General features: G+C 38.8%; 1 protein-coding gene across 4 annotated transcripts in view; it reads right to left on the bottom strand.

Moving 5' to 3' along the window:
- Window positions 1-19,302, bottom strand: part of PLEKHA7 (pleckstrin homology domain containing A7) — a 142,277-nt gene that overhangs the window by 79,207 nt on the left and 43,768 nt on the right. Inside the window, exons 1-2 of one of the 4 annotated variants that reach the window (XM_042881840.1) lie at window positions 19,202-19,281; window positions 18,908-19,087 (exon numbers count right to left, since the gene is read on the bottom strand). The exons of the other annotated variants lie outside the window; for them this stretch is intronic. Of the exons in view, the coding sequence (XP_042737774.1) occupies window positions 18,908-18,978 (71 nt within the window). The 5' untranslated portion in view covers window positions 18,979-19,087; window positions 19,202-19,281. Of the gene's footprint in view, window positions 1-18,907; window positions 19,088-19,201; window positions 19,282-19,302 lie in introns of those variants that run through there. 4 annotated transcript variants of the gene reach the window in all.

Here is a 19,302-nt window from a genome sequence, read left to right as displayed (position 1 = left end):
GCCAATTTTTTCTGTATGAGAACTGGAAAATAGACAATGAAAGCTATTTTATTGATACATTAGAAAATGACAGTTGAGAATTGCTGTGGAAAAAACCCTGCTGCTGGAGTTCAGACTTGGAAATAGCTAACCATGCTTTAGGGACAGAAACTAGCAGCTCTAAATATTTTGTTGTGAATAGGATGAAAATAAAGTAACACAAGCAATATAACTGATTGACATTCTAAGAGCACCATTTCTGACTAGTCAGCATGCCCTACAAAGGGTAAGAGAAATAGAAAAGAGAAAAAAAGGCATCACAATCTCACCTTCTGAGATGGAATTGAAAGGGACCCACTTTTCTCCATCCAGATTCCAATGCACACTCCTACTTCCATTAAGAATCTAAAGAGAACTTCCTCTCAGCAGGTATTCTGAAGAGTGGTTTGACCAAAACCAGATTCCCATGACTTAAATATTTCACTGTTAGCCATCATCAGTCACCGAGCTGGAGTACTTCCTGACAACAAGGGATCCCCAGCTCCCCCACTGACAAAGCACCCCAAGCAGTAACCGCACCAGCTGAGTCTGTGTGCAGCAAAGAACAACCCACTGCATTGCTGCCAATCGTGAGGCCGGCTCCCTGCACTTCACAGGGAACAGTCATTGGAGGACACCAAAAATAACCTTGCAGCAGGATCAAGAATCGCAGTATAGTTCTTATAGTCCTCTCTGGAAGCTTACCTGAAGGAAGTAAAAAAGAGTGGTGACGTTACAGTCAGATGATCTTACCCTAGCCACAAAATCACAGACGTAAGAGTCTCAGTTCTGCTTTAAGGATATTTCCTGTTACAGCTCAGAGCAGATTCTTCAGCAGAGAGGAGAATCTACATACATGACATGTAACACCAGCTATTTTTGGAAGCTAGGAACCTCCACCTGATGCTAAGTGGCACGTATCAGATGCGTGCAGAAGTCAGTTTTCCCAACTGCTTCCCAAAAGAAGAGGAAAACACTCAAGAAATTTTAATTAATACTTGCATTCATAATTTACACAACTTGACTCCACTACACATCTGTAGAATTGATACGTCCATATATTTGGTGGGAATTGACAAAAAGGGCACTGAAGACAGCTGAAATACATGCTATCACTACCATCACCTTACATAATTATTTAAAAGCTTACACAGGCTACCTCAGTCCCTCAGATAAAAGATCATTACAGCATTACATGGCTCTAGCACCACTGTAGCCCTTGTGGAGCTTATTGCTAAAGTTGAGGCCCCATATTTTGCTTCTGTTCATCTGAATTCCATTAAACTTCCTCTCTGTCAAAGTAATGAGCAGACCACACTAGCAAGTCACACATCCTTTGACATGAAAGCAGCAGTGCAATGCACACAGCATAATTCACAGGACTTTCCCTAAGGTAAGCCACAAGCAACCAAATTCCAGCACATAAAACAGTCCTATAGGCATTAGAGGGATCGTCCTTGTGTCCTAATCCTCTACAAGTGAGATGCTCTCTTATTCCCTTGGGCTGGAAGTACAGGTTGTTCCCAGCTCACAAAATATCCTGTCCTCTTCTTCATACAATAACTAATACTATAACTGCATTATAATCACTTTATTACAATTACATTCACATACACATATAATTACACAGATTTCATAATCAAGAACACAATTATAAATTCAAGAATAAGAAATTAGCTGACCTATAAGATTCCAAATGGAACAGACCTTCTAAAATGAAGATATTCAGAACTCTGGATGTGGAACATGAGCAGCAGCATTTTTTCTGCAAATTAAATCTCAGTGGTACCAATTAGCAGGAAATAATTGAGATAGGATTCTCAATTCAGTGTTCACAACACTGCTTCTATTGCAATCTCCATAATCCAACAGACTTTTAAAAACTTTTCACCTTCAATTTCCAGAGAGCCCTTATTGGCAGCGTTGTTTTATAAATGAGACACTCTTATCTGCAAATATCCTAACGACCCTGCACACGTTCTGCTCCAGGCTCTCTCACACCATTCTCCAAGAACTGTTCACCTCCAAGCAGGACTTCCCCTTTGCACTGCTTTTAGTTCAACCAGTCTGTCACACCACTGGGATCACTACACGAATCCTGAACTGGGTGCAGGCAGACTGCACAGGTGTATATTATCTTCAAAAAATGAGCTAAAGGTCTCATCTTTCTTAACCTTTCTTAAGAATATTTTCCACTATCAGTCTTCATTCACAAGAAACCATCAGGCATTGCAACAGGCTGGCACCAGAGCATATAAAGAGAAACAGAACACACTCCCTTAAGTTACCGAACAATGTTGCCCTAGCACAGTTTTCCTTCCCTAGCCTGTTTTCTTCCTCTGTGTCAGAAATACCATTTTTAAATAATGGGCTGTTTTCCTTCTCTCATCTTTTCCTTTTACTAGAAAGGTCATAATGACCAAAGAGAAAAGACTGTAATACAGAAACTCAGGATTTCTAGCTGGAAATTTCTATGAAAAACGAACTTTAACAGCTAATATTTCTAAAAAGCATAAATAGAACTTATTATAGCTGAAACCATAAATGTTACTTAACCATCCTCAAACACCTGAAGATAACTCTTCCTCATCGTAAATTAAGAATTACTACAATGTGGTGGGACTTGTAAGATGCGAGCTTATCTTGAATTGCGAACGCTTTTCTCCATTGTTAATTTCATAGATATTTCAACTGGCATGAAATAGTCTTCTTATCAAGGACTAAGCAAAGATGTGGGGCCACAGGCACTATGCAATGGAAAATAGGGTCATTTTACCTGACAAGCAAAGATTGTATCACCTGCTGACTGGATCACCAAGCAGGTGTGACTCATACTCCATATATTCAGCATATTAAAAGGAATTTAGCTTTGAAATCTTTCCTTGCATTTATGTTTCCTTAAATGACAAACTTCTTCTTATACATTTTCTTCTTCACTGTCTTTAAGCCAAGATAACCACAATCACCCGTTATGTTTTCTGAACCAGTGTATCACATATTATTCCAGTTACTCATTACACTAAAAACTCACCTTAATGCAAACAACTTCTAACATGCATTATGCCCATAATACAAGAGGAAGTTTGCCAGGAGGAAAAAAAGCACACGTACTAAGCAGCTTCTAAAACAAATTTTAAAAAGCCACCAGTTTAAGTGATTTGGCAGAAAGCATGTTACCTTCATCAGGAAAGGAGAAAATCTGCACTGACAGAAACCACAAGTTCCAAAGAACAGCACCTTTTCCAACCCAGCACTATGATAGCCTTTGCATAGCTGACACCTCTCAAGAGTAGCATTTGAAAGTCTGAACAACACTGCTGATTCTATTTCAGCTACTTAAGAGAGAAACAGATCAGTAAAAATGAAACATGAAAAAACTGACATGTCACTTAGCTACTACAGTGTGAAAACCCATTAAAAGTTAAGCTTAATTTACAAATGCTTCCAACAGGACCCCTTGTATTTCTCAGTGTTTGCAGCACTAGAAACAATGGCCACCTAAGCAGCATGCCTGCTTTTGTTATTAAAAGGTAGGCAGACTTCCTAAACATTAAAACTCTGCAAGTTCACAAAGTCAGTCCTTTGCATATTCAGGAAAATCACGTAGGTTTTGATTATAATGTTATGTATTTATTTAAAGCGCGTTTCAGAATAAATACGTCACAACAAATGAATCCAAGAAGCACTTCAAAGACAGAACAAAGCAGTTAAAATCCAGAAGAGACCTTCAATTCATTTTACTATTGGTAAGCTACTGATATACCAGAAGCTCTCCTATGAATTAATCTATGCTTACCAGCGTTCAGAAGACCACAAAGCCAAGGAGACAGGCTAACGCACTGTAGTTATCATCTGAAATTCTTACTTCAAGGGATTCTGAATCAAACTGATGTCACTACATTATATAAATTTGAAACAAACGGCAGATTTAAAATATTTTTCCTGTAACAATTCCCATGACTTTAGAAAATAATTCAGATTTGAAATCAAGTAGATGAATGACAAAAAGGATGCACGTAGGTGGGTTACCATTTTCTGTATGGGAAGGTGAGACCAACACATTGGTTAGAGCATCACTACCTAATGCCAAGCACAGCCTACATGCACCCTTACAACTTGTGAATTTTACTTCCCTTGTCATTCTTTAAATCATGGACCAACAGTGGTAAAAATGCTTGTGGAGACTTCAAAACCAAGAATACACAACTTCACTCAGTAAATGCCTACCTTCTACTATTCAGAAATAGGATCTGTGGGCTTTGAAAAGCAAGTGTAATTCTAAGGAAACTTTTCTAAGAGAATCTGTACATGCAATGAATTCCTCACACTCCAATGCTACTGTCCTCACAAACAATCCATTAAAGCTTGCTACCTGAAAAAAATTACAAGTCATCAAAATACAGTAAATGCAATGTTGTATATGCAGACCACGCAGACAGACATAGGACATGCACCTGGACAAAATACATACATACCCACGCCCTGAAAGAGTGCTAGAGAAAAAAATCAATATATAGGGCCTGTAGGGCACTGAATATTCTGACCACATATGTCAGGTTTGGGTCCTTCCAATCAAGGCAGGACAAGGAAAAGCAATTAGACATGATATTTCACATAATTATTAAGAAGAATCATGTGAAAGAAAAAGACTACACGGAAACACTTCTAGTGTTTCAAAACCAGTTTTTGTTTTGAAAGTGGGGTGAATAAATTTCATTTTGTCCTGAAATCCTCTCTGAAAGGTTGCAAATGTTCATGCCACTGCTCTCAGCAGCAATTACTCACTTGGAAGCTGCCACTCAGCTGTCCCCATGACAACAACAAGCCCTTCTTGCTCGCCTCCAGAAGACAATGGAAATCTTAATTACTGCCATTCATTCTGCTGACACTTCAAGTGAAGCAAAATTCGACTCATTAAAGAAGTAGAAATACCAATTTCAGATTTCAAAAGCGATAGCTTTCCCTCAAGCATCCTGCTCTTTTCCATTTGCTCCCAGTGGCATGCAAGACCTCAGCCTTGGGGAAAAATAAACACAATGCTCTTCAAAGTGATTGGGTTTTGGTTCGGGGTTTTGAGGTTTTTTTGCAGCTTGGTTGTTGTTGGGTTTTTTGTTTGTTTAGTGATACTCTACATATTGTTTTGGAAATAAATCAATCACACTTTAGACCTTGCAAACTCTTAAACTCGGATATTAGAAAATATATTTAGATTCCCTAATAAAAACACACAAGGGAACAAAAGAGGAACAAACTGTGGTAATTCTACTCCACACTACTACAAAGCACAAATTTCAGGAGGTATTTAGTATGACCACATAAAAATGCTTTCCACCAAGCTGGCAAATGCATACAGTTTGATCATCTCATCATTTGCCACTAGTTGTAGCACACTTGGAACATCAGGTTAGAACACAGAGCAAAGGAGAGATTACTACCCTTCTAACATACGTACACTACCCTAATCAACAGTTAGTATCTGTGAACAGACAACACCTTCGGCTCCCTTGCTTGACCAAATACAATTTTAAAAAGTCAGCTCACAGAAGAGTAAGAAACAACAAATGAGAACAAAGGTGAATCTTCCAAGATCTGAAGCCTAGATGAACATTTTGAGCACGGACTACAGCCAACGCGATGAGCTGCAAACCAAAACAAAGCAACAGAACCAACGTGCAGAGGAATAAAGAAAAGTTATTTATTCTGATATTACAGGGCAGCCTGAGTAGGACATCTAAACCCTATCTGGAAAAACCTTCCAGTGGAAAAGCACCAGAACAAATATTGAAGAAGGACACTTGGAAATCATTAATACTGAAATATTTCAAGTTTAATGAGGAGAACAAAACCATACTTTCAACAAAGAGAGAAGGAATAATTATTGACCAGTAAGAGGTTTGTATTGATGGAAAGGCAGCATTACACTGCCTTTTGATACAACATTTAGTTGGTCTCTCTAAAAAAGATGATGGGGAACTTAAAATTTTGTGAGAGAACACAAAAACTGAGTGTTTGAAGAACTAAAATCTGAACTAAGCATACGGTTTCACTGACACCACAAATACTTCACAAGCCTGACCAAAATATTTCAAGAAGCCTCAAGTCAGCACAGAGACAGCATCCCCAAGACTTCTGGGAAGGGATCTAAACCACTGTTAAATCATTAAAAGAACAGAGGCAGAAATAAATAATAGTACACGCTGCTAGCTATGGTACTTAGAAATTTAAAAAAAAAAAAAGTCCTTCTTGTCCCAGTATTTAATCTTCGACTAACTGGATTCCTACTCACCTGAAATTTCTTATCAAGGGCATCATTTCTATCTCCATCCAGAATTCATTAAGGTACTCAATACAGCAGCAAAGGACAAACTCGACTTGACTACTCAGAAAACACAAGTTTTGTTGTTGTTTTGTTTTGTTTTACCTAAAAAACATCCTTCTATGTAAAGTTAACTGTTGAATTACTTATTAGTTCAAGGTAGCAGGCCTTTCTTTCTGCATATTGTTCCAAACAATGCTGACTGCTGACTGCCTTTCTGAAATGCATTTAACAAAAGCAAGTCATGATCTAAGCTAATGCACACAATTTTGCAGCTTCTACAGAATGTTCTAAACCAGCACATACACAGAATGTTCCGTGTATATTAATTTAAAAAATACAATCCACAAGTAAATAACAAATCTATGGCATTAATGACCTGTATTTACGTTGTTTAAACTGTCATGCTATAGAAGTTAGTGATCAAGAGTTGTAGACTGTGACCGATATCAAACTAAAAGAAATTTCCTTGAAGGGACAAATGATTCTGGAGTACTAAGGGAATTGTGTAAATCAACATCTTAATCTAGACATGTTTGGTAAAGACAGATAATAACAGAAAAATGGTGCTTGAAAGCAAGTTTGCACAACATTTTAATGTAACCAATCCTTGTCACAAAAGTACATAGTGATACAAGTTGCCAGAATCACTAGAGAAATCCAGGCCTTTCAACAAAGCACCTGCATTTGATATTTGTCCAAGAGCTGATCATTGATGGCTGGCATTATCAGGAAGATGTACACAGATGCACAAGTTCTTGGTATTATGCAACACCTAGAGCAAAGATTGCAGGCTTCACTTTGGCAACAGTTAAGACTGAAGAAGTGCAGCACAATACAAGAAGACTGGAATCCAGGTTGAAAATTTGACATAGTGATAGTAGTTTTAGAGTTACTCGTAGTCTTTAGAATGGTAGTAAAAGTAACAAGATGCATGCATATACAAGCTTATATTTCTCAGCTGTTTTCTTGTTGGTACTAGAATTTATTCCAATATAAGGCTTAACTAGCATTCCAAATCAGGTGAAAAAGTGGTGATCTTAGCTTCAGCAAGATTTACTATACCTTTAACTAACTGAAAACGAAGCATTCCTGAAAGTCACATGTGAAATAAAGGAGTAAGCTTGCATCCTGTCAACTGCTTATTAGCTTAAATCACTCTACACGCTTTGCTGGCTATCTTCAGCACCTACACCTCTACTTTAATCATATACTATCTACATAATGCATAAATGGGATATGAAGAATGATTCTCTTGCTGTACTCTTGGGCCTTCCTCTCTTCCAGGAAACAGAGCTCATCTACTAGCAATAGCCAATTGTATTTGTGTTCTGCATCTCTCTTACATCAGAGTCTTTGTATTTTTAAGTTTTTGATAAAGTTACAAAGTGATAGAAGCCAGTATCAGCTGTCAATATGCATTCATATATTAAATTCAAAAAACAATCCAGTAAAAGTGATTCTGATTTTATTTATTGAATTATAAAGCCCCTGTGTTTGGCAGTTCACATTCTGTAAATGCTGCAATTTGTGCTATGCACAGAAGATTTAATTCCTTCCATTTCAGGAAGACAAACACTGGTTTTACCAATAGAAAGAAGCAACATCTCAGAAACAATACTTCCAGATATCAGTAAAATTAATATCAACCAGAATTCTGACTTCTAGCCCAAGGGGTATGGGAACTTTTTCAAGCATTATCTGTTTTTCCTTAAAGACCTTAGAAGAACATTCCAATTTACAACCATCACTACACATCATACAAGGCAATTAGCATAGAAGGAGCAAAATACAGATTTTAATATATAGATAATATACTAGATTTAAAAGGGTGAAAATTCTCAGCACATGTTCTAATTTTAGGGAAAGTGAATTTCAAGTTAAAATTATAACCATTTCTTCAAATATGGCAAATAGAAAAAACACTATGCTTTTAAGGTGTGCTCAGCACTTAACACATCTCACACCTACAGAAGGAGTTCCATGCTATTTACACCACAGAACTATTTGCCTCTGCAGTGTATTCTGACGTAGCCTCCAATGTCCTCATTCTCACACACAGGTATTTTCAGCTACACATTCACAACTATAGTTAAAAATCTTTTGCTCTTTACTAATCAAAGAAAAAAAAATAAATCCCCAAGAGAACTCTTCATGACTGCCCTGTGATCACACAGGCATTTCCTGTCAGATTGAATTTCACGTATCTTCGTTTGCAGACAGCCTACCTTAGAGATCCTTGTGGGCAGCAAAAACAACTATCCATACACTGTCTGACATGTAAGCAAGTATATAACGTGCAACAAAGATAAGACTCCATTAAATAAAAACATTTAAATTAAAAACATTCTTAAATCATTAAGAACAGAACCAAATGAACAAGTTGGATGGGAAGAATGATGGCAGAGGTGTTTAGGATGAAATGGATATTTTTTTTTTCCTTCATCTTTAGATGCCATCTGTGCTATTGCTTCTGCTCTCACCATTTGGCAACATCTTTTCATTAGAGAATACTTTCTTAGGCAAACACCAACATTTACCAATAACATCTGACCAAGGGACGTTTTGTGATAGTAATGCAGGGCCATGCAGCACCCCCTACAGACATCTGTCCAGGGACTGAACAGTCACCTTGGTCCTAAAGGCATTTCCTATTTCTCTCTTTACCCTACAGTTGTCAAGGAAGATTTCCTCAGATTCTGCATACACAAGAATTTCCCATAAAGGAGCACAATAGTATGTGCAAATGATGAACCTGAACCCTTCCATGGCTACTTTGAATCCAGAATATATCAATAGCAGAAAGGAAGCAATGACTGATGACCTATGAAGAAAGGCTGAGTGAACTGGGTCTGTTCAGCCTTGAGAAAAGGAGACTGAGAGGGGACCTGATCCAGGTCTATAAATATCTAAGGTGTGGGGGGCAGAATGGCGAGGCCGGACTCTTTTCAGTGGTGAGTGGAGACAGGACAAGGGGAAATGGCCAGAAACTGGAGCATAGGAAGTTCCGCACAAACATGCGCAAGAACTTCTTTACAGTGAGGTGACGGAGCACTGGAACAGGCTGCCCAGGGAGGTGGTGGAGTCTCCTTCTCTGGAGATGTTCAAGACCTGCCTGGATGCCTACCTGTGCGACCTGGTGTAGGGAACCTGCTTTGGCAGGGGGATTGGACTCGATGATCTCAGGAGGTCCCTTCCAACCCCTACAATTCTGTGATTCTGTGACTGTCATCTGGAAACAGACAATGATGTTTTGAACTGAAAAGTGGCCCCAGGACTGAGTACCTCATCACATGAAGAACTCAGAGCATCCCATCTCAATAGAGCAGTCCCACAGATTGTTTTTTCCTTTTTCTTCTTGAACACTGGTATAACAGTGCAGTGGTTCACGAGAAACATTCTTGGTTTCACAAGAAACTATCCTAACTCACTGATTTCAAACACCCAACAGCTTAGTTGTAAGGAAAATTTCAGTTTAAAACTTGGAAAATTATGACATTTTAGCAACTGATGTCTTTAGAACAGCTTGGGCTTAAGAAGAAAGGGCTTGTCTTCAGGAGCTTTTAGCATCTGAAATACAGCAAATCATGACCCAGCAGGGGAAGAGTGGGCAGAAAAATAACACAGAGAGAAAGCACAACTGAGTGAAATCATGGACCCTGGTGCATAGTCATAGGAAGGTTTACATTAGGCAAATGCACTGCAGATTTGTCTTGTTTTCAGCACATAGAAATAGGGCAAATCTGAAAGACAGCAGCAATAAATCCATTAGAAAAGAAAAAAAAAAAAAAAAAAGCATGTTGCCAATGAAGGAACATTAAAAACTAGTAGATATTAACAGACCAGTGCAGCTCATCAGTTTGAACAATTCTCAATTCTGCATGAAGATTTTAGGATTACAAACTGACACAAGCTACATATTGAATAGTCTACATTTTACAAGATTTCTTATCCACCTACAGTAACACAATGAAGAGAGAAAGTAAACCTGCTCGTAATCCTTCCATGTGCATTCTTCTGCGCTCAGAATCTGAACAAAAACTGGGTTGCCTCTTTCCCCATCCGAAAGCAATACCAACACTCTTCAGACATCCCACAGCAGCTCAAAACAGCCACAGTTAAAGCAGAGGTGCTTAGCAGACACACCTGAAAAATCACTCTAATTAAAATCCAGTTGTCCTGCAAGATAATGTACGTTCTTTTCTCTAATCCTTACGCACACAAGTTCTTTTCATTAGTGTGAACAACTTACAATAGAGAAACTCTTAAGAACAATGTTTCCGGATCTCTGACATCACCTGGAACCCACCTTTCTTTGCATCTTGCCAACAGAAAACAGAGGCACAGTTAAAAGACTCCGCAATTATGAGCAATGCTCTTACGTTGTCTTCTAGTTTCCTCCAGGCTTCTTTCAAAGCAATGGAACAAACAGGCTGTAGGAAAATGAAGTGAAACTCTGTGGAAGACGGCAGGAGGACAGAAAGGAAAGCAGGAAAAACAATTGGCTGAGAAAGACAGAAGACAATTAACTTTTCAGAACAGTAATAAATGAAACAATTACTCACACATATAAGGAGCTACAAGCACTGTAAATCACGCCATACTTCTAGTCTAGAAGTCTTACCCAGCACACAGCAGACAAATGTAAAACGAATCATTTTACTACAGCCACATTTGAACAAACTTAAACAAAGGGAGTAACCTGGCAAGAAACCAGAGTAGGGACAGAACTAATGACATGTCTTAAAGCAAGTAAGACAAGCTTTAACTTGATGCAGTTTAACAGGAGAGACAAGGAACACATTTTCGAAAAAGAGTGATGAAGTTAAAGCAGGGGGTAAAACATGGATTACATAGATGGGAATAAGGCCAGGATAGGGAGGAAACATGCTACAGACCACTAAGAAGCTACAGTCACCTAGCAGAGCTACAAGGCAGACACAAGTTTTTAAGCAATGAAAGGGGCAGCAAAGTGAGGGCACTGTAGGAATTCGGAAGGTAAAAGGGAACAGGATGTAGCAGTAGACTAGAGAAGTACAGAATTTTCATCAATCATGACACTGTAAGCAAAACATAATAGTAAAACACCTGAGAATCTGCAAGGGAAGAGGGCCAACGCACAGACACGTCTGGAAATGAGACCTTAATTTCTTACAAAAGGTCCCAATTTTCCACTTGAAGTCAGTCGTGTCTGAGAGATGTGTTGGGGAAGCAGGAACAACTTGGAGCATAATTACATACTGCCTAGGCACCCCCCCCACACGAGAACATGCACTCAGCCACTGCAGTCCTCTTCACTGTGATGGTATGTATTCAGTAACACTTAGGTGTTACCTCAAGTTATGAATAAATGGAACCACTAAGTGAGCTGAAAACCTGAGGTAAATTTTTAAAACGTTAGCAGCATCAACACTATCTGCATTGCAGTCCTGTGAGCAGTGTACAGAGGCATCTGCCTATCAACAGGACTCCACATCTATTTCAAATAAGTGCCTTTAATTTAAGGTGGCTTTCCTCAGCAAACAAGGAAGCAGTGATCTATTTTTTTTTGCAAAAAAAAAAAAAACCAACCAAACAAACTTAGAATACGTAAGTACTCATTTATTAAGTGCTCAAATTCATGATTATTTTCTGCAGGAAAAATGTCCTTCAAATGAATCTCAGAACTCATGAAACTGGATTCACAACGTCATTAATCATACCCTGGTGAAAACAGCAGCATAGAAAGTGAGACTAAATGTAATCTACACTTTATTTGAATAGATGCTATCTATGTTAACAATTTGTTATAATTCAGTCTTAGTTGACACATCCAAATTTAAACACAAATCACTGTATTGGTTATAATTTTCCTATAGTTAATTGTTTTAGAAACAACACATTTAAGCTACTGCAATGTCCTCATTTCTTCTTTAATAAGAACTTCTGAATTTGCATGAAGAAAAACGTGCAAATTTATGCCTTAGAAATTTTCTATCATTGCTCCAGCTTTTTTTTCTCCAAACCAAATTTTAACCAAATTCTACAGTTCATATTTCACCAAGTACTTCACAAATCAGGACTTCTCTGCCATTTACAAGCCAACAGTTTCCTTTACTTATACTTGAAAGAATGGAAGGTTCTGTGCGTAAAGCGGGCTCAAAGTTAGTCTTGACAGTGAAGTTCAAAAACAATGCATTAAAAGCACAAACTCCCAGAACTGTTGGATGGTCCTTTGTTGCTGCCATAAACTGGACCCCCTAACACACCAAGTCAACCCTGAAGACAAACCCCTGCAAGGAGTTCTAAGGGATGCAGGAGGTACCCAGGCAGTTTCACCTCTAAGACAAGCATGCACAGCATAACTCTGGGGAAGCACACGACTGAGGTAAGAACTATAATAATTCTTCTACTTTGTTCTGTAAGTACATTTAGTCAAATGCTGAGGTAGAAGTGGTAACTGAAGGGAGTACCAAACAGAATTCTGAACAGCCATTATCACTCAGGACAGCAACTTAGTATATATTTACATGCGTACGGCAAAAGTCTTCAAAAATAAGCAAACTGCCTTTTCAGAAATCCATAGGATAACAAAAATACAAACAGCTACATTGAGATCTCTAGACATTTTCTGAAGAAAAAATAATAAAGGATATATTAGAAAATAGCTGCTAGAAGAAAAAAGTAACGCAGAGCTTGTTGCAACTGGCTCTGCCAGCCAAATATCAATATCATTAGAACAAGAACTGCAATTACATTTCTGTGCACAAGAGCCTGAAATACTAGACATGACAAAATAAACACAAAGAAATATTCAAAGTTTTGGTAAGAATTAATTCGGAAAGCAAATAGTTCACATCAGAGCTGTTACTTTGCATCGTATGCAGTTCATACCTTTGTCTCCTCCTAAGGCCTCCTTAAAAGGAGACAAAGGTATGAACTGCATACGATGCAAAGTAACAGCTCTGATGTGAACTATTTGCTTTTAAGGAGGCTAACACACAGCTTTGTTAGAATGCTTACATTTTTCCACAGTTTCTCTTTCCTGACAGAATGAGTTACAATGAATTGCAGCAATCTGTCATGCATTCACGTGATTGCACCCTTACTGTCAAGTGTAATGCGAGCCATGCCTGGAATGTGGAAAGGGACTTGAGGAGCCAGAAGATAACGCATGGTAAGCAAGCCAGAAGTGACACGCACGCCTAAGGAAGGCAATATCCAGTGTACCTCAGCAGAGGTAAAACCAGCAGCACAGCTCTGCAAACAATCTTGCAAGTGCTCAGTTTAACACTGATATAGCATAGACACTCTTGCTGTTCCAAAGTTTGTCCTGTAGGTCACAACACAGGCGTGTTGGATCATCTACTCAATGACCACTTGCACAGCACTCAGGCTTTTCATTTCCCATTCAAATCCGACAGCCCTGGGGAGATTAAAAAAGGGGGACACAATACACTGGGGGTAAAAAGGAGGGAATGAGATGAACAAGAGAGAAGAAACCTCCCATAGCAGCCACATTCTACAAGAAAAGCATTCTTACCTAGCACTACTTTTCAAAGGGAGCACCTGAGGAAAACCATACAGGAGCTGCAGTCTGCACCTTAACTGACATCTCTCAGTCCCAGTTTCGTGCTTGGATCTTCTCAACAGAGTTTAGAGGTAGTAATCTTGCAATCAACTGCTTCTCTAACAGTTTTCCTATTATTTTGTCTTCTCAGAGAGCAGCCTGTACTTAAGATTTATTCCCTGCAAGCAAAACTCTTTTTTCAAGTTCAATCTTGCTTAATGAGTTACTTTTTATTACGTGAAGCTTTTTAATGCATTGTTTATCCTATCAAGGCCAAGTAACTGCCGACATTCTAATCATGAGGCTCCTTGGGGAAAAAAGAAGGGTTCTCTTTGTTTTGGTTTGAGTCAATTTAAAAGCAGTCTCTATACTTGCCTGCAAAGCAACTATATAACATTTAAACCATTTAAATATAAAACTAGCCTGTCCACATTTCAAATATTGCAGAATATAAATTATACAAAAGTTTCTTCTTCATATTTTGGTCATTCCCTCTCAATTATGAATTCAGTGCATTCCTTTCTAGCCCTAAATGAGAATGCTAGCATGAGCAGCACCAGCTATCTGCGCCAGTTCTTTCCAAATCCCAAAAAATAAATTTTTTCCCATCCAAAAACAGATGCCAATCTCCCTCTCCCCAGTGAGAAAGATTCTACAGGCATACATAAAAATCAAATTATATAGGGAAATAGCTTCTAAAACCAGCTACAATTTAGCATACTACATTTCTGAATATATTTCATCAATGGCTTTGCCTTCCCGTTTCTCTTCTTCCTCCTACAGGGAAAGGGAATGACTGAATGAAAAGCAAACAAAATGCACAGGAAGCTTTGCTCAACTGACTGAGTTATTCCAAGAAAATGCAACTTTATATCCCAGTCATACACATGCGTGCTTCTGAATATTCAGAACAACTGCATTCAATAGTCAGCCAGGAGTTTGGCTAACGCAATGCAAATACTTAAAGTAAGCAAATACTTAAATGTAATTTTTGGCCTTCACTTTATTCTTGACCATCGTTCACTGACTTCATTATTTCTCAGAGATTTTAGTTCCACCAAACTTGACAGATGATGCTACGAAGGAAGCTCAGCAACTGCTGTTTCCTTATAAAAGCAATGGCTTTCTTCTACGGCCTTTGCAACACAGACTTGATCATATAAAGCAGCAAAGAAATATTTTAGTATTTTCTTTCACACTGAAGGAACAGTTGCTAATTCAATATCAACACTTGAAGTGGACAGCAGCTTCTGACTGCAACACCTCTTTCCCATTTCACTTAAGTGCCTGCAGCTTGATGCTTAGTTTCAGTTACAACAACTTATTTACCATATTGCTACAACCAGCTGGGATCTGCAACACTACATTCTGAATCAACTGTAAGAGACTTACCATCAATTCACAACATTCCAAGTTTTCCTTTTCCCCCGGATAGCTAGTTGCTTTATTTACTCAGTATTATTGTATGTCTCAACCTGAGCAGCACCGTTCTTGTGAATTTGGATTCTACACCTTTCCTCAAAGGTGAAGTTCCAGCATTCCATAGGGCTGCAGAAGGTTTGTATATGGTTAAGCCAAAGGACTATGCCAAATGTAATAAGCCCTAAGAAGTACTAGAGAGAATGAAACACTGAAAACCATAAATTCCCCACACTATGTGGCTTTATATTCCAGTCATACACATGCATGCCTGGGCAGCCTGGCCTGGTGGTGGGCGATCCTGCCCACAGCAGGCGGATTGAAACAAGGTGATCTTTGAGGTCCTTTTCAACACAGGCCTTTCTAGGATTCTATATGTAGAACAAGGGCATCTTGACCTTTAGATGTGTGTGTCAGAAAGATTCTGCCTGAAGAGAAAACTCATTAAGAGCATTAGAGTCCACCAGCCTAGCATCAGTGACCTCACACAAACATTAGCAACTGCACTACAGCTGAGACTGGGTTGGGACTTCGGTTATCTCACTTTTCTGCACAAGAAAAGCTATGAAGCTCTTACTCAAAACACTTTTCTCCTACTCCAAAATATTTCTGAATGTGTTTCTCTTTGAGGCTAATGTGAAAGTATTGACAATTTTCTAAGATGGCTATAGCATAAAGATTTCCTAGTGGATACTCTTGGTAAACGTGGCTCACACACTAGATCCTTCTTTTTCTCTTTGCTAAAGGAAAACTCATGAAGCTACCAACAAGAACCACTGGCAGCTTAGAACAAAGGGAAATAACAAAGGTTCTTATAAGAAAGACCTCTTGTCATGCCAGGTTAAAACTGGCATGACAAAAAAAAAAAAAAAAAAAAAAAAAAAAAAAAAAAAGCACGAGTGTAGTCATATTTTCAAAGACTATCTTTTGAATAGTCTCACTTCTGTCCTATCTGAAATATGACACAAAATTAGCATTACAACATAAAGCAGCTGCAGAAGATGCAAGCTACCTGTCCAGTGCCATCCCAGCCGATGTGAGCTGGTGTGCTAACTGGCACACTGTTGTAATCAGTTAAGGCTTAGCCACTAGTACTGACTTTACACTTGCTGCTACTTATCTTAAGCTACAGAACTCACAGATGGTGATATTTTCTTTGAATCTCTACATTAAGAACCAATCATATAAAAAACAAAGGCTATAAACTACTTGAGGAAGCGTTTTTCAATCATGCAGAATATTTTCTACCACTACTGTTTAGATCAGATCCCTTATGTTGTGCCAAGAAAGAAGCTTAACTGTCAAACTCAACATAAATGCTATTATTTTGGTTCTTTTCTCAAATATGGAAATGCTGCCAAGAACTTCCAGTTTTGCACTCCATGGGTATCAGAAGTGAGTCGCAATATGGCTCGAGACGACAGCCACCAAGCCAGTGATGCTCAGTGATGCATTCTGCAGGCAACAGGCAAGTGAGGGCAGTGCTACCCCAAGTGACTCAGTATGGCAGACTGCTCCTTGGTCACTTCCAAGGCAGGAAAGCTTGCCTATGCAAAAGGCAGTTTTCTGAAAACAGAACTTTTCCAAAACTCAAGACTTGGAACTGCTGACTTGACACCATCCCAGATGCAAGCCATATTAGATTAACATGCCAAAATACAAATTTAGCATAATGTATATTAATCCTCCCTGCTCCACAGAGATCACAAACCATTTATGATAAACAGTAGTCTCATTGGAAAAACTTCACTCACCAGAGCCTAACTAGTTACTAGCTTGAAATAATCGTAATTCAACTCCATGTCTGCAAAGTTTATCGCACCCCAGTTGGAAATGGCCAAATATCACTTTTCTGAAGGAATGTTCTACGCATGAGGCCAAGCTCTAAAATGATTGCAGGTAAAAAAACTGTACATAGCTGGATCTGTCAAGTTATCCATGGTTGCACGCTATGTACAGTTTCTGGTTTTATATTAATTCTATACTAAATCAGTAAGAATGACTTTGCAATGAAATACATATATCTACACAATTCTACATCTTTAAAACTGGATTTAATGATCTAAGCTGCGTATCACATAAATCATCTGAGAATTATCGAACAAAGCTTCACTGAAATGCAAAGTAACTGCCTATAAAACCAAGGGAGAAACAAGGAGAGAATTCAAAACTCCAAATGTCAATAAACAACAGGGAGCCAGAAGTTCAGTAACTTTAGTTCCTCCCTTTTCAGAGAGGTGAGGACTTGGAAGGCCCTTCATTCATTCTGCCCAGAAGGTAACAGAGAAACCCCAGGAGCTGGGTGGTAAGGTCCAAGCATTTTGAGTGCTTCACTGAGCAGCTCACAGATTACTTCTGGGAAGAGATGGAAAAAAAAAGAAAAAGAAAGAAAGGAAAAAAAATATATTGCTACAAGCAACCACTGTGGTTGACCTTAAATGGCTAACTCTGGTTTCAATAAAACTCTACTGTTACCTTTGACCAGACAACCTGGTAGTACTACTGAGAAATAAATAAGGAAGTAAGTGAGGGGGTTTTCTTCAAGGAATACACAGGAAAGTGGTCAAATGAACAATATGCAGATCTACCACTCTTTCCATTCCCAAAAGGCTATCACTGCAGCCTTACAAAACTAATCTATGCCACTTTATATTCCACAGTTCACAACATCCATTTGCCAGGTGCAGTCTCTGGATATGAACGTGTTAATTATTAACTTATTCCCTCATGTTTCTCTTTAAATGCATTATAGAAAGACAAGTAACAGCAGAGAACTCCTGTTCCAACTCAGATTATTCCCTATGTTACTGTTGCAGCACAAGAGGCAGAGACTTCAGATTTAGACATATTAAAGGGAGATCAACATTCCTTGATTAAGGTGTGCCAGAAACCTGACACCTCAGCCAAAAAAGTACTGTAATGCATTCCCACTGATTATTATGCAACATTACAGCCTTCTACAGCAGGAAAGGTAATTGCATGGGTAGAATCTAACCCACTCTACAAGACTGTTCAACCCTTGGAAGGAAGGATTTTTTTGTAGAATAGGACTGCTGAATCAAAACAAAAGCAATAAGAAGCCCATACAATTAAGCTTTATCACAAGCATCTATCACTTTTACGCACACAATGCATACGTTTTGTGAATTGCTGTCCTGAAAGCATAATGGCAGTTAAGCACTTTTGTTTACCCACTTTATGCCATTCTGCATGAAAATGCTTAACATGACTCATACTTCCTAGAAATGTGTGATTTCCAATTCTCAGCAACATAGATACCCAATTCCCAGTACATGACTGAAAAACCGGAGCGCATAATTCACTTTATAAATCTCCAAGGTTACAGCTTGATTCTCCCAGGTAGAAAAGCTCTAAAAACATTTAGTGTTTAAAAATAAAATCTTGCTTAAAATAAATGCAAACCTAACTATAAACTCAGGCACAAAGCACTTAAAATGAATTTATGTTATTCATCACCTTCATTCTGTCTTCTTATTCATTTTCAGCCTGCAAACAAATCTAAACAACAATGTTGCAAACGCAAGCAGCATCCTACAGCCCCATCCAGCAGCACATGAAAAGATAAAACTTAAAACACGCTATACCTGCATGGCACCTGGTAGAATGGGTATCCTGGGAGAGGCACAGAGTTCGAAAATCCAGACTGACTCGACATTGCCTTCAAGGTATTGTATCCACTTAGATAGCTCCAACGCTCTGCATGTTAATTCCTTACCAAAAACAAACGTGTGCACGTATCCATCTGTACGTTCGCTCCGAGCTAACTAAAGAGAAACCAAGAGCATATTCAAAGGTCTTGAAAATACTGCCTGCATTATCAAAACTGCTTCCTCCGCAGCGAAATTCCTCAAAGCCAACACCCTCGTGACATCACGTACTACAACGCCGTCGACACGCAACTGTTTCGGCAAGGCAAGGGCAGCCCGGCGCTTTCGACTCGACGCGAAGCCCCGCACCGCATTCCCGCTGGCAGCGCGGT

This window comes from Lagopus leucura, unplaced genomic scaffold, assembly GCF_019238085.1.
Source record: "Lagopus leucura isolate 7727_CA_CO unplaced genomic scaffold, USGS_WTPT01 Super-Scaffold_100033, whole genome shotgun sequence".
Taxonomy (NCBI): Eukaryota; Metazoa; Chordata; class Aves; order Galliformes; family Phasianidae; genus Lagopus; species Lagopus leucura.
The sequence above is the reverse complement of the archived record's forward strand: the minus strand, read 5'-3'. Positions and strand labels throughout refer to the sequence as shown.